Raw genomic sequence first — 14,054 nt, 5'->3', positions numbered from 1 at the left:
CTAGCTGCTACCTATTTCTTTTGTTGGTTAGGGCTGGAACCCCGTAAAAGTCTTGTTTTCCTCTTTTTAGGATTTAGAATGAGACAGCGCCATGTCCTCATGGAATCCACAGGGCCTACGGGACACTGCCCACATTTGGTCGAATCTGTTCCCTGTGAGGATCCGATGTGTTATCGATGGCTGGCATCTGAAGGCATCTGTATCCCAGATCATGGGAAATGTGGCCCGGGACATCGCATCCTGAAGGCTGTCTGCCAGAACGACAGAGGTGAGACGCACACAAACACAAGTATGTTCGAAGTGATGTCTGCCCAGCAGTGGAACAGCAGCAGCCTCCACCAGGTCATTTTTCCTGAGGGGGAGAAACAACCTTTTCTAATCTTGAATATGTTTAATGCAAGGGCCACATTGCTGCAAAGTAAGCTGCCTTGACTTCATCTGGGGCCACATACTCCCTGACAAAAGAACACTATTTGATTCTGCCTAAATGCAATACAGTGAACCTGGAGATTTCGCTGAAGTATTTAATTTATCAACACATAGAACACAGAAATTCTCTGGGTAGTATTCAACTTATCAGCATAAAACAAATTTCATTTGCTGCTTTGGAGGTCCATATGTAACATGCTTTTATATATTAGCAACAATTACTACACTGTAAAGATTTCAGGGCTACCACTTCTGAAAAAAATACTAAGCATCTTTTTATTTATAGAGCATTAGACTGGAATCAGTTCTAGATTTAATACCAACATTTCTAAAGAACCAGTTTTAAATGAAAGTTGTTGAGATTTACAAAACTTGTAACAATAGTATCTTTTCTCTATTGCCAAGCTTCTAGTACAATGGTTATTTGAAGTGAAATGTGATTTAGGAAGTATGTAAGTAACATAAAAATGAGAAAAGTGACACTTAAAACCTTTATCCAACAGTTAAAAAATTCGGTTTCTTGGAAGAATATTGAGTCTGTCTATTAATCAGCTCTACCATGAGAAGCGCATTTATAATGCTCTCGGTGTGTGGAGTGAAATGTTTTGACTTATGAGATGAAGTAATACATAGAAGGGAAGTCAGAGTGGATTCTGAATGGATATTAACATCTACACAGACTTGATATTCAACAGTGCATTTCCTTGTTTCCTTTCTTGCGTCCCCACCCCTTCTCTCTCTCTCACTGTTCTCTCTTTCCCTCATGCTCCCTCCTTCCCAACACTCCCTTCCTCCCCTTTTCTCAGTCACTTTGTCATTTCCTTCCTCCTTTTTTATTTTCTCCCTCTCTTTCTCAGTCTTTTCTTTTTTTTTAATTATTGCTGTAATTAGACAAATATACATCTTATTAGGTGATGTAATTGGTAACCCCTGAAACCGGGTGGCTGTTTCATTAAATAGAGAGCAACAACAGATCGTATTAGCTCAGTCCTTTTGGACTAAATAGTTAAAACAAACAGTGGCTTCTAATTTTAAGAAATAACTTTTGAATTGAGGTAACATATGTGCAGTTTATTAAGAGGCAAATGAGGTCACTTTTGTATTGCTTTCATTTGAATTCAGGAAGAGTAGAATAGAGATTTAGAACCTGGGCTTAAAACTGAGGCTCTCGAGTCAGACAGGTTGGAATTTCAAATCTGCTACTCAGCTGCTAGATGCTTTCAGGAAAATTATTTAACTGTGGAAACATCCTTTCATTCTGCTGGAAAGTGGTGATAACAGAACCTGCCACTCATGCCCAGAATGCTAGGGTTCAATAAGTGTTGTAAAAGTGAATAGTGAGGTGCTGGGCATATAACCATTCGAAAGAAGCTATAAGCATATTTTATTTATAATGTACATTTATTAGTGTTCTCTGGGCTGGGAGAATAAAGCAAAAAGCATTCCTTTAGGAATGAAAATAATAATGAGGATTAGAATAATCATACTTCTTCCTCCCAAACTCCAGCTGTGGAAACAAGAGGATCATTTCTTAGGTTGAGACACAATAACAAATGACTGTCAGGCTTTGTCATTTCATAGCCCACTTGCAGACTTGTGATGGTATATACACTGAGTGGCCAGATTATTATAATCTCTGAACGCGTAATAATCTGGCCACTCAGAGTGTGTGGGTGTGGGTGTGTATTAGAGGCCCGGTGTATGAATTCATGCATGGGTGGGGTCTGGCCAGCCTGGCCAGGGGGAGGGGACATGGGCGGTTGGCTGGCCTGCCTGCTGATCGAACTCCTGGTCGAGGGGACAATTTGCATATTAGCCTTTTATTATATAGGATATTCACTGTGTGGCCAGATTATTATGTATTCAGAGATCATAATAATCTGGCCACTCAGTGTAATGTCTGTAAGGCTTGGGACTTCTTCACATTTTGTGCTGTTCCTTCCACAGTGTTGCAGAGTGTGACATTCAGATTTAAAATTAGAGATATATATTTGGTCTTTGTCCCAGTTTCTGGCACAGAGCTCTTAAAATCCGAGGAATTTCCTGAGTGATAAGAGCAATGGAAACATCTTTTGTTATTAAATTTAGTCTCTGGTCCTCAGTTCCTGAAATTGCTTTCATAACCGTGAAATGGTGTCTTATAATTCATACCAAGCCTCTTCTCAACACCACTGGTCTTATGTTGAGACTTATGGAAACCATCTAAGAACAGGGCTGGGCCAGAGGAGCCACCACAAAGAAAGGCTAGAACTTTCCTTTCCGCCCCCTGATTTTCAGGGAAGGAGAAGGGTTGGAGGTTGAATCCATCACCAATGGCCAATGACTTAATTAATCATGCCTAAGTACTAAAGCCTCCATGAAAACCCAAAAGGATGGGGTTTGGTGAACACATGGAGATTGGGGAGGGTGGCAAATGGAAGCTCCACACACTTTCCCAAACCTTGCCCTATGCATCTCTTCCATCTGACTGTTTCTGAGTTATATCCTTTCATAATAAACCAGTAACCTAGTAAGTAAAACAGGTTTCCTGAGTTCTGTGAGCTGCTCCAGCAAATTCATGGAACCCAAGAACAGGATCTTGGGATCCTCTGATTTATAGCCAGTTGTTCAGAACCACAGGTGTCTGAGGTGGAGGGTGGACTTATGGGGCTGTGGAATATGATGCTGTCTTTGGGTAGGTAGTGTCAGAATTGAATTGAATGATAGGACAATCAGCTGGTGCAAATCATAGGTAATGACTTTACTATTCTACAGCAGTTCTAGAGTTTTATCGCTTATTCCTATGAAATGACTAATTTTCAGGGTTGATCTCACTCAGTTTCTATGAGAAGTAGGTGTTACTGCTGGTTCATATCAGTTGCATGAATTCTTTGTGTTTTTTAAATATCTGAATGTCTCCATTATTTGTGGGGCAACAGCTATGGTCATGGTTATGAGAACATGCTCGCCTCCTAATGGCTGAAGCAGTCTTCCATCCACTGAGAAACTGAAAATGTGGTCTGGTTGCAGTTTTCACAGTGTAGCTTCTATGAGATTTGGGATGATAGAAGTTCAGCAGAGAAGTATTTTTGTTTGACTTCCCCCATATTATTATAGTCTTTCCATAGCTGCAAGACTTGACAGACACTCATATAAATGCCCCTTGGGGGATGTCCAACTGCCGGTTTAGGCCCGATCCCTGTGGGACTGCTGGCTCCTAACTGCTCACCCGCCTGCCTGACTGATCTCCCCTAACCACTCTGCCTGCCGACCTGCTCGACTCTCAACTTCCCCCCCTGCCAACCTGCTTGCCCCCAATTGCCCCCCCACCGGCCTGATCGCCCCCAACTGCCCCCCCTGCTGGCCTGATCGCCCCCAATTCCCCCCCCCCCCGTTGGCCTGCTCAGCCCCAACTGCCCCCCCCCCCCCCCGCCGGCCTACTCACCCCCAACTGCCCCCCCTGCTGGCCTGATTGCCCCCAACTACCCCTCCTGCTGGCTGCTCACCCCCATCTGCCCCCCCGCTGGCCTGATCACTCCCAACTGCCCTCCCTCCTGGCCTGATCGCCCCTAACTTCCCCTGCCTCTGCCCCGCCACCATAGCTTTGTCTGGAAGGACATCCGGAAGGTCTCCCGGTCTAATTAGCATATTACACTTTTATTAGTATAGATATGTCCCAAATGTATACACACATTTTGAATAATTATAAAGGCAGTATTTGTTAAAATACATTTCATTTTCAAAATTGAGCTATCAGCTGTTAAGGTATGTATGTATTATTTTGGAACACCCTGTATATATACTTAGTAAGTCTCCTATGATTATTTTTTGTAACATTTGGTAGTTTTCTTTTCATCACTGTGAGTTTAATTGTTTCATAAGCTTTTTATTTCAGAATTATTCAGAGTTAAATGCATAAGACCAAAAGAAATGTCTTTCTTTGGATAAAAAAAACACACACACAAAAAAAAAACCAGCCTTGTAGTAAGTAGATCTAGTCAGACTTGAGGCTTGTTACCATTTGCAAGTCAGACTTGAGGTTTGTTACCATTTGCAAGGTAATGTGCTTTGTCTCTTATTTTTAGGCTTAGCATATTAACTCATGCCAGGTATCCTCATATACCAAAAGAACATTCCATATCCTTGCAATATATATATATATATATATATCTCCAATTCAGACTGTGAAATGGAGAGGTTTCTGCATAGTCACTGTTAAGATTCTATAGGCCCAGCTGGCAAGCTGGTGTGGCTCAGTGGTTGAGTGTTAACCTATGAACCAGGAGGTTGGGGTTCAGGTCCCAGTCAGGGCACTATTTTTCTCCAACATGTAACCAGTTCATTGCTGCCAGGTTTCCCTGCCAATTGATATAAAGGTTTACTACTACGTGACATCTTCTCAGAACAGATTGGGAAAATCCACATAATCCCAAATCAGTGGATGGTGTTCCTGTGGCCACTCTGTATCATCTTCCATGTCTCCATCATACAAAGTGGGTGATACTCTAGGGTCATTGGATAAACACCAGACTGTTTACTGGAACAATCAAACCCTGATACTCACCACATACTGCTCTATAATTTGCTAAAAATCTGTCTTGAAAAAACACACACAAGTGTTTGTATATTTAACCAAACATCTTTATTTAGAGGTAACCCAGTATAAATTCTGCCCTGGTGGAAAGCAAATGCCCACACTGGTCAAGAGCATAATACATCAGGAAGAATGTTAGAATGCTCACATGTTCACAGGTACATGGAGCTCAAGTTCAAGGTTTCTTATTTCTCACAATTGCACTAGACCTTTCCAATGCAGATATTTTTCTCAATTTGCACAGAAAGCATGAGGAATGATTTCTTATCATTAAAGTGAATTTGCTTTTTAGTTCAGAGGCATTTTTCTATGAGTACCTGCTTTGCATCATTAACCTTGAATAATCCAAAAATATGATCTTTAATCTTGACTAAAATGTCATGTGCTTATAAGCTCTAACAAAATAAGAACCCTTTAAAAGATAACTTGAATTGGTAAGTTGTACTCTAGAATAATTATTTACTTGAGTTGCACTAAATTTTTGGTTAACATAGATAAATCTATGATTAAAGAGTCAGAAGTTTTGTTTTGTTTTGCATGTTTTTTTTTTTATTATTTTTAACTTTTAAAAAATTTTATTAAATTTATTGGAGTGACATTGCTTAATAAAATTATATAGGTGTCAGGTATACAATTCTATAGTGCATCATCTGTATATTATATTATGTGTTCATCACCCCAAATCAAGTCTCCTACCATCACCATTTATCCCTCCTTTACCCTCTTCAACCATCTCCCACCCCCATTTCACCTGATAATCACCAAACAGTTGTCTGTGTCTATGAGTATTTTTTTTTGCTTAATCTCTTCATCCTTTACACACACACACACACACACACACACACACACACACACACACCTAATTCTCTCCCTTCTGACAACTGTCAGTCTATTCTCTATCTATGCATCTGTTTCTATTTTGTTTGTTAGTTTATTTTGTTCATTAGATTCCACATATAAGTGAAAATCCTCTGGTATTTGTCTTTCTCTGACTGATTTACTTTATTTAGTATAATATTCTTCAGGTCCCTCCTAACTGTCAAAAAATATAATATTTCCTTCTTTTTTATAGCTGAGTAGTATTCCATTGAGTAACTGTACCACAGCTTTTCATCCACTCATCTCCTGATGGGCTGTTTCCACATCTTAGTTATCATAAATAATGCTGCAATGAACATGGGGGTGCATATATTCTTTCAAATTAGTGTTTTAGGATTCTTTGTTTATATTCCCAGAAGTGGTATCACTAGGTCATAGACAATTCCATTTTCAGTTTTTGAAGTAACTCCATACTGCTTTCCACAGTGGCTGTACCTGTCTGCATTCCTGCCAACAGTGCATGAGAATTCCCTTTTCTCCACACCCTCAACAGCACCTGCTGTTTCTTGATTTATTGGTGATAGTCATTCTGACAGGGGTGAGGTGATATCTTATTGTGGTTTGAATTTGCATTTCTATGATGAATAGTAATATTGAGCATCTTTTCCTGTTTATTGGCCATCTGTATGTCCTCTTTCGAGAAGTGTTTATTCAGGTTCTTTGCCCATGTTCTTATTGGTTTGTTTGTTTTTTTGGTGTTGATTTGTGTAAGTTATTTATAAATTTTGGATATTAACCCCTTACCAGTTGTATCATTGGCAAATATGTTCTTCCAATTGGTAGGTTGTCTTTTAATTTTGTTGATGGTTTCACTTGCTGTGCAAAAACATTTTAGTTTGATATATTCCCATTTGCTTATTTTTTCTTTTGTTTCCCTTGCCTGAGGCAATATAGCAGAAAAAATATTGCTATGAGAAATGTCAGAGATTTCACTGCCTATATTTTGTTCTAGAATTTTTATGGTTTTGAATCTAATATTTAAATATTTAAGCCATTCTGGGTTTATTTTTGTGTGTGGTATAAGAAGGTGGTCTAGTTTCATTTTTTGCATGTATTTTTCCAATTTCCCCAACACATATATTGAATAGACTATCTTTATCCCATTGTATATTTTTGACTCTTTTATGAAATATTAATTGACAATATAGGAATGGTTTTATTTCTGGGCTCTCTATTCTATTCCATTGATCTATATATCTGATTTTTATACCAGTATTATGCTGTTTTGATTATTATGGCCTTGTAGTATAGTTTGACATCAGGTAGCATGATTTTTCCAGCTTTGTTCTTCTTTCTCAAGATTGCTAAGGATATTTGGGGTCTTTTTTGGTTCCATATAAATTTTTAGAATATTCGTTCTATATCTGTGAGATATGCCATTGGAATTTTAATGTAAATTTTATTGAATTTATAGATTGCTTTTGGTAGTATGCAACTTTTAATGATGCTAATTGTTCCTCTCCATGAACACGGTATATACTTCCACTTATTTGTATCCTCTTCAATTTTCTATTCAGTTTCTTAATGTTTTTCTGAGTACATATCTTTTACATTTTCCTTGGTTAAATTTATTTCTATGTACTTTATTTTATTTTATTTTTGATGCAATTATAAACAGAATTGTCTTCTTAGTTTCCCTTTCTGATGGTTCATTATTAGTGTATAAACATGCAACTGATTTCTGGATATTTATTTTGTATCCTGCTACTGGTGGAATCTGTAGGGCTTTCTATATAAAGTATCCTATCATCTGCAAATAATGACAGTTTTACTTCTTCCTTTCCAATTTGGATGCCCTTGATTTATTCTTCTTTTGTGATTGCTATGGCTAGCACTTCCAGTACTGTGTTGAATAAGAATAGTGAAAGCAGCCATTCCTGTCTTGTTTTTTATCTTAAGGGAAGCACTTTTAATTTTTTCCCATTGAGTATGATGTTGGTTGTGCATTTGTCATATATGGACTTTATTATGTTGAGTTATGTTCCCTCTATTCCCACTTTGCTGAGAGTATTTATCATAAATAGGTGCTGGATTTTATCAAAGGCTTTTTCTTCATCTTTACTTTTCATCACTTTTAATATTTCCTGTGAAGCCCTTCTGGCCTGAGATATTTTTGTTGAGAAATTAGCTGAGAGTTGTTTTGGTTGCTTCCTTGTAGGTAACTAACTGCCTTTTTCTTGCTGCTTTTAAGATTCTCTCTTTGTCTTTAATTTTTTGCCAGTCTAATTATGATGTGTCTTGGTGTGGGCCTCTTTGGATTCATCTACTTTGGGGCTCTCTGTGCTTCTTGGACTTGTGAGTCTTTTTTTCCCCCACCAGGTTAAGAAATTTTTCATTCATTATTTTATCAAATAGTTTCTTGATCCCTTGCTCTCTCTTTTCTCCTTCTGGTACCCCTATGATGTGGTTGTTGTTACACTTCATTTTTTCCCAAAGGCTTATTAAACTATCATAATTTATGAAAATTTTTTATCATATTGCTGCTCTAATTGATTGTTTTCTGCTATGATGTCTTTCAAATTGCTGATTTGATCCTCTGCTTCATCCAACCTACTGTTGATTCTGTCTTGTGTATTCTTCATTTTAGACATTGTATTCTTCATTTTTACTGGTTAATTTTATGGGTTCTATGTTCTTTATTATGCTTGCTATTTCTTTGTTGAACTACTCACTGAGTTTCTTGAACATCCTTATAACCATTATTTTGAACTCTATAACTGGTAAATTGCTTGCCTCCATTTCACTTACTTTTTTTTAATAGAAATTCTCCTGTTCTTTTATTTGGGGACTGTCTCTTTTTGTTTGCTTCTATGTTTTAGGTAGATATCTATGACTCCCAGTCTTGGTAGGATGACTTTATGTTGTAGGTGTCCTGTGAGACCCAATAGCACAGGTTCCTTAATCACCTGAGCTGGGTGCTTCCAGAATGGCCTCCCTTTGTAATTAAGCCTTGATTTCTATTGGCCTGTTTGTGCATGGCATTGACACTCAGGCTGACTGACTGTGAGGATCCTTATCTCAGTATGGGGGCTGCTGTTCAGGTGTTGACCACACCAACTGGAATTCACCTCGGCAGGGTCTGGAACCTGCCAAGATCTCTCATTGGATATGCTGCTTGTGAAGTTAATTGGATTCTCCTCTGACGTTGTCTGAAGCTGGCCACTGGATGTGTTGCTACTGGGGCCTCTTGGGAGGGACTCTGATGCAGGCCAATGTCAGATGCTACCTGTGACTGGCCCTTGGCAACCTATTTGGAGCTACAAAGTTATCCAGTTTGTGGCTGCCTCTGCTGTACCTGGTGTGCAGAGGAAGGACCAAGCTTCACACCAAGGTCAACTTTTATCAGCTTCTGACCAGAGGTCAGACCAGCAAATGTCCCATGGTACCCTGACATTCATATCTACCTGCCTTTGCTGTTGGCTTCCTGTTAGGCCCAGTCACTGAAAGAGCCTGTGGTGCTACTCAGATTGCATGATGTATGTGCTAAGTGAATCACCAGATAGGGGTGAATGATAAGTTCATCAAATTGATATGGGTCCAAACTCGGTGCCAATGCTGGGTCTGAGGCCACTCAGTAAATGTCCCAGGGTATACAAACTCTAAATCCTCCTGCTGAGTGCTTACACACCTTTGTGGTGGGGTGGGATCTCAGGAAGTCTTCAGGATGAGCCAGTCTAGAGTTTATTAGGCTCAAACCAAGATTTGGCCATGTAAAGGGAGGGGTCTACACTGCTTGGGCATGCAAGGGAATACTGACCTTTATTCAAGCACCATACAACTCTGTCTGACCTTAATTTTGCCAGGAGTTGGGAGAATGGGACTAGGAGATATCCCATGAGGGCGAGTTGCTAGTCAGGCTTGGGGGAAGTTGAGGGCTGTACCCACCCCTAGAGCCACACAACTCAGTCTACCTGGTTTCTGCCCAGACCTCAGCAAGGCATAGCCACCAGAAGATATCCCAGAGAGTGGAGCTAGTGGATCTCCCATGAGGAGGAGGTGCCAGTCAGTTTTAGAGGAAAGTGGGGGGAAATGGCCTCCACCCCAAAGCCACACAACTCAATCACTGACACCACCTAAATCTTCCCATAACTCTACACCCTGGCTCAGGCAGCTGATTCCTCAGCAGGATGAAAGCTCTATGGGGTGTGGCTACAGGGAGTCTAGATGGTAGAGCTATTTCTTTCCCTGGGGATGGGATGGTACCAATGGAGGGGAGTGCTGCACCAAGAAAGATGGTGTCTACAATGTGGGAGAGTGATTCCTCAAAGGTATCCTGGTGCTGTCCCTTCAGCTTTCTCCCCAGAGCCACCAACCCCAGTCTCTCCTCTCCCAACTGTAGTCCACTCCACCCTCCCTCTGCTAGAACCCAGGGTGTGGGATTGTGAATATTATTTTGTGTGTTACCTTAAAGAGAGCATCTGTGTCTCTAGCAGACTTCTGACTCTCCCTGGCATCTCTCCCTGATGGACAGAATCCCTGCCAATTTTTACAGCCAGGTAAAAATCGCACTTTTTCCCAGCTCTGGTGTCTAGGATGGGGAGCCTGGCTTGTGTGAGACCCCAGGGTTCTCAGGGGAAATCTTTTCAGCTGAGTTATCCCTCCAGTTTCTCAGCCACCACCCATGGGAGTAGGAACTGCCCTTTTTGTGTCTCTGCCCTTCCTCCCAGTCTCCATGTGGCTTCTTCAGTAAATCATTGGTTATAAGACTTCCCTCCTACTAGTCTTCCATTGGTTATTGCCATTGATTGCTCTATATTTTAATTTTAATTACACGTTGGTCCTAGGTGGAGGTGAGTGAGTATAACAGTCACCTACTTTGCCACCATCTTGGATCCCTCTTTTTTATCTTTAAGTCTCAAGAAATCTTCTTTGACTCACTTGTGAGAATAAAGTCAAACTCCATTCAAATAAGTTGCTTATTATAATATTTTGTGATCCACAAAAATTTTAAATAAAACTTATTTTGTGTTTTCAAGTCATTATTTTCTAAACCCTTTGATCACGTTGTACCCTATCTTGGTCAACAAGCGCTGATTTACTTTTCTGTACATATATCTATTTTTATTTTTCTTACCAGAATTTTTAACTGCTATTTCAGCACAATATTTCTTTTCTTTTCTTTTAGGAAGAATGAATAATAGGTTATTTAGCAGGTATTTTTTTTGCCACACAAGTATATCCATGTAGTGAATCAACCTATTAAAGAGACACTACAAAATCAGAGCCACCACAGAGAATACAGAGCCTCTCTCTAAAATGCTAGTACATTTCCAATATGAAGTTTCTAAAAGTTTTGAGCAATGGTACCTTGGTTGAAATAAGTTTTTATTAAAATGTGCATTTTTTGGAAGGGATAATTGTAATTGGGGTATATATTTTTTTAAAGTGTAATTTTCTTATAAATTATTTTTTTTCATGTTTTATTTCTTTCTTGTTTATTTAGTAGGGAAAAAGCTTACAGTTGTTTTTACATAAGGTTTAGGGATCTTAGAACTATATTGCCAAGTGTTTAGAGGGAGCAAAAGAGAGGAGAATAAATATTTTATATTTCCAATGCAAATTCGGATAAAGAGCTTTTGGGAGTAGACTATCACATACTGTTGTTTCCTGTCCAGATCCTCTTGGCCATTTAATATTTCTGTGAATATCAGCCTGAAATTCCACTGATACCACCTGCATCTCATTGCCTAAGGAGTTTCTCTGGCCATTGCAGCCTTCTCTGCCCACATATGCAGTCAGAAGTGCCAGGGAATTGACTCCCAGGGAGCAGCCTTCAACCAGTGATTGAGAGTTGGTGTATAAATACCAACTCACATGCCCTCAGATGGAAAAACCTTGAGGTGTATGTTCTTCAATATTTCCTAGAGTCTCTGGTGAGATGAAGTTCCACTTACTCATGGTGCTCAGTTATTAAACCACACATCCTTTATCAGTTTCCTTTCCTTTGCTGACTTGCTCCCTGAATTTGCACTGGTTCCCTGACATTGCTCTCTCATAAATACTTGCTCAAGAACCTTTGTTGCAGAGTTTGGTTATGGTGCAACTAAAACTAAGACCAGGATGCTTGGAAAATATTTGGTAGATCTACTCCTGTATCCAGGAGTCGAGGAATCCTGTTCAAACATACTATATTGATTAAAATATGTAGATTATATCTTTCCAAGGGAGAAATAATAGTCTCTCATAAGACCTCATTCAATATTTTGAACAACCTTCACTATTTATCAGTTATTTGTATAATCTGAAGGGCTTCAATATACTGCTTCTGTCCTCCCTCTGGAAACAAAAACAAAAACAGTATTGAATCCCATTTCCCCCCAGTTAGGCAATACCAGTAATTTATACCATCCTCTTGAGTCTTGTTTTCCAACAGTTTCTGAGTCATTTTATGACTCTCAAGAGAGGACTACCTTATTCATATTTTCATTTTGAACTGGATTCCGAGTGTATTGTATGTTTCTTAATAAGAACAAGAGGATCAACCTCTTTTGAAAGTTAAGGGGATTATTTCTTTGGGAAAATTGATTCTGAAGTGTTTGGGGAACATGTTGCTCTGTCTCCTTTGTACTAGATCAGTGGTTCTAAACTGCAGTATGTATCATAATCACCCAGAGGGATTATAGAAACACATATTTCTGCCCTCACTATGGAGTTCTGATTCAGTAGGTCTGGGATGGACTCAAGAATTTGTGTTTCTAACAATTTCACAAGTGATACTACTGATGATGCTGGTCCAGCCAGGGACCATACTTGCAGGAACACTGTTCTGAGCAGTAGGGGGCGTAAAGGCAGAATTAAAATGATAGTACATAAAAAAGTAGGCTAGAACAATGAAAGGCCTGTCTTACACTGAGTCAGAATACATAGTACTATTGACTCCAATCTGTTGTTGTTTCTTGTTTCCTGCTGGGAAAGTTATTCTTGAAATCCATGAAATATATTACTGTCTTTGCAGAAGCAAGCAGGGAGTAAATATTCTTTTTTTATTATTGTTACCTAGATAGCTTACTAGAAGATCAAATAATGGAAAGCAATAGTGTAGTCTTACTGAAACAGAGGACATGTAATGTGTGAGATGAGTTATTTAGGTTTAGAGGAGGGAATTTTCATTTTCAGCAAGCTCTCTTTTGCAGACCACCAGCTGGTAGCAGTTTGGTGTCAGTGTTCTTAGGAAGGAAGTGTGGTGATGACACATACATTGTATTACATTTTTAAATGAGCCTGACATTGCAGTTGAAAGTGCTAATAAGATAAGGCTGCTATTCACGCAACAGGAATCAGACCACAAAGGAGATTAAAATTGAGAGTTCCTGTAGCCACTTCCCTCATTCCTTTTCATTTAGACATCTTGCAGTGAAATTAAAGGTGAAATTTTAATAATGTTTGGCAAGGAGGGAATCCAAAAGAGAGAAACAGAGACTTGTTCTAATAAGTTTCCCCATTTATGTTTGAATGGAAGGTGGGGAGCGGACATAGCTGGTGAATTAATTTAAATGCTAAAGGGAGAAGAACTGTAATACATGTTTTTAATATATTTACTGTATGTTGTCTGTTAATAAAAAGGTATTGTATTTTGAATTATTCCTTTTTTCCACTCTGTTACATATCTAGACAGCACAAGATAGCTTTCATCTTTTTTCTCTTATACTGGAGGTTCCTAGACAAATTACTGTATTCACATCACTACCCTAACAGTAATTTACAGTTAGACTAAGTATAGTCCGATTTTTTCATATTTCAACACTTAGAAATAGCTTAGAGGAAATTGCTTCCTGAGTGTGTCTATATCTTGCCTAGAAAGGCTGTCACCTCTTTCAATCTCTTTGGAAATTTTCACTGGGCAGTCTATTTTCTGTTCCCATCCCATGTGATTCAAAAAGCAAAATGAATCCTAGATTGTACTCATATTTCAAAATGTAGTTTATATGATTAAATGGTCAACTCAACCTTTCAGTGGGAGGTAAAGTAAGATTGTCACCCTTGTCATTACCTTCAACTTTCCTCTCGTTCATGCTCTAAGTTTTTCTATTCCATTGTGTATTCTACTAGTGTTATTAACAGGGATTAGTTACAGTATAAGTCACAGGGATATAGTTTTGTTTTCTCATTCTGAAATTCATTTTAAAGTGGTATTTGGTTGTTTTAGCTGATAACGCCTGAAATAACATCTCCC

At 39.0% G+C, this 14,054-nt stretch overlaps 1 protein-coding gene across 1 annotated transcript in view; it reads left to right on the top strand.

Moving 5' to 3' along the window:
• Positions 1-14,054, top strand: part of THSD7B (thrombospondin type 1 domain containing 7B) — a gene marked incomplete at its 5' end in the record, with an annotated part of 754,786 nt that overhangs the window by 257,474 nt on the left and 483,258 nt on the right. The window contains one exon of the mRNA XM_079782710.1: positions 71-268. Coding sequence (XP_079638836.1) covers positions 71-268 — 198 coding nt within the window. The remainder of the gene's footprint in view (positions 1-70; positions 269-14,054) is intronic.

This window comes from Cnephaeus nilssonii (assembly GCF_951640355.1).
Source record: "Cnephaeus nilssonii genome assembly, chromosome: 10".
In the NCBI taxonomy this organism is placed as follows: domain Eukaryota; kingdom Metazoa; phylum Chordata; class Mammalia; order Chiroptera; family Vespertilionidae; genus Cnephaeus; species Cnephaeus nilssonii.
Note: the sequence above shows the minus strand (reverse complement) of the source record. Positions and strands in the feature narration are given on the sequence as shown.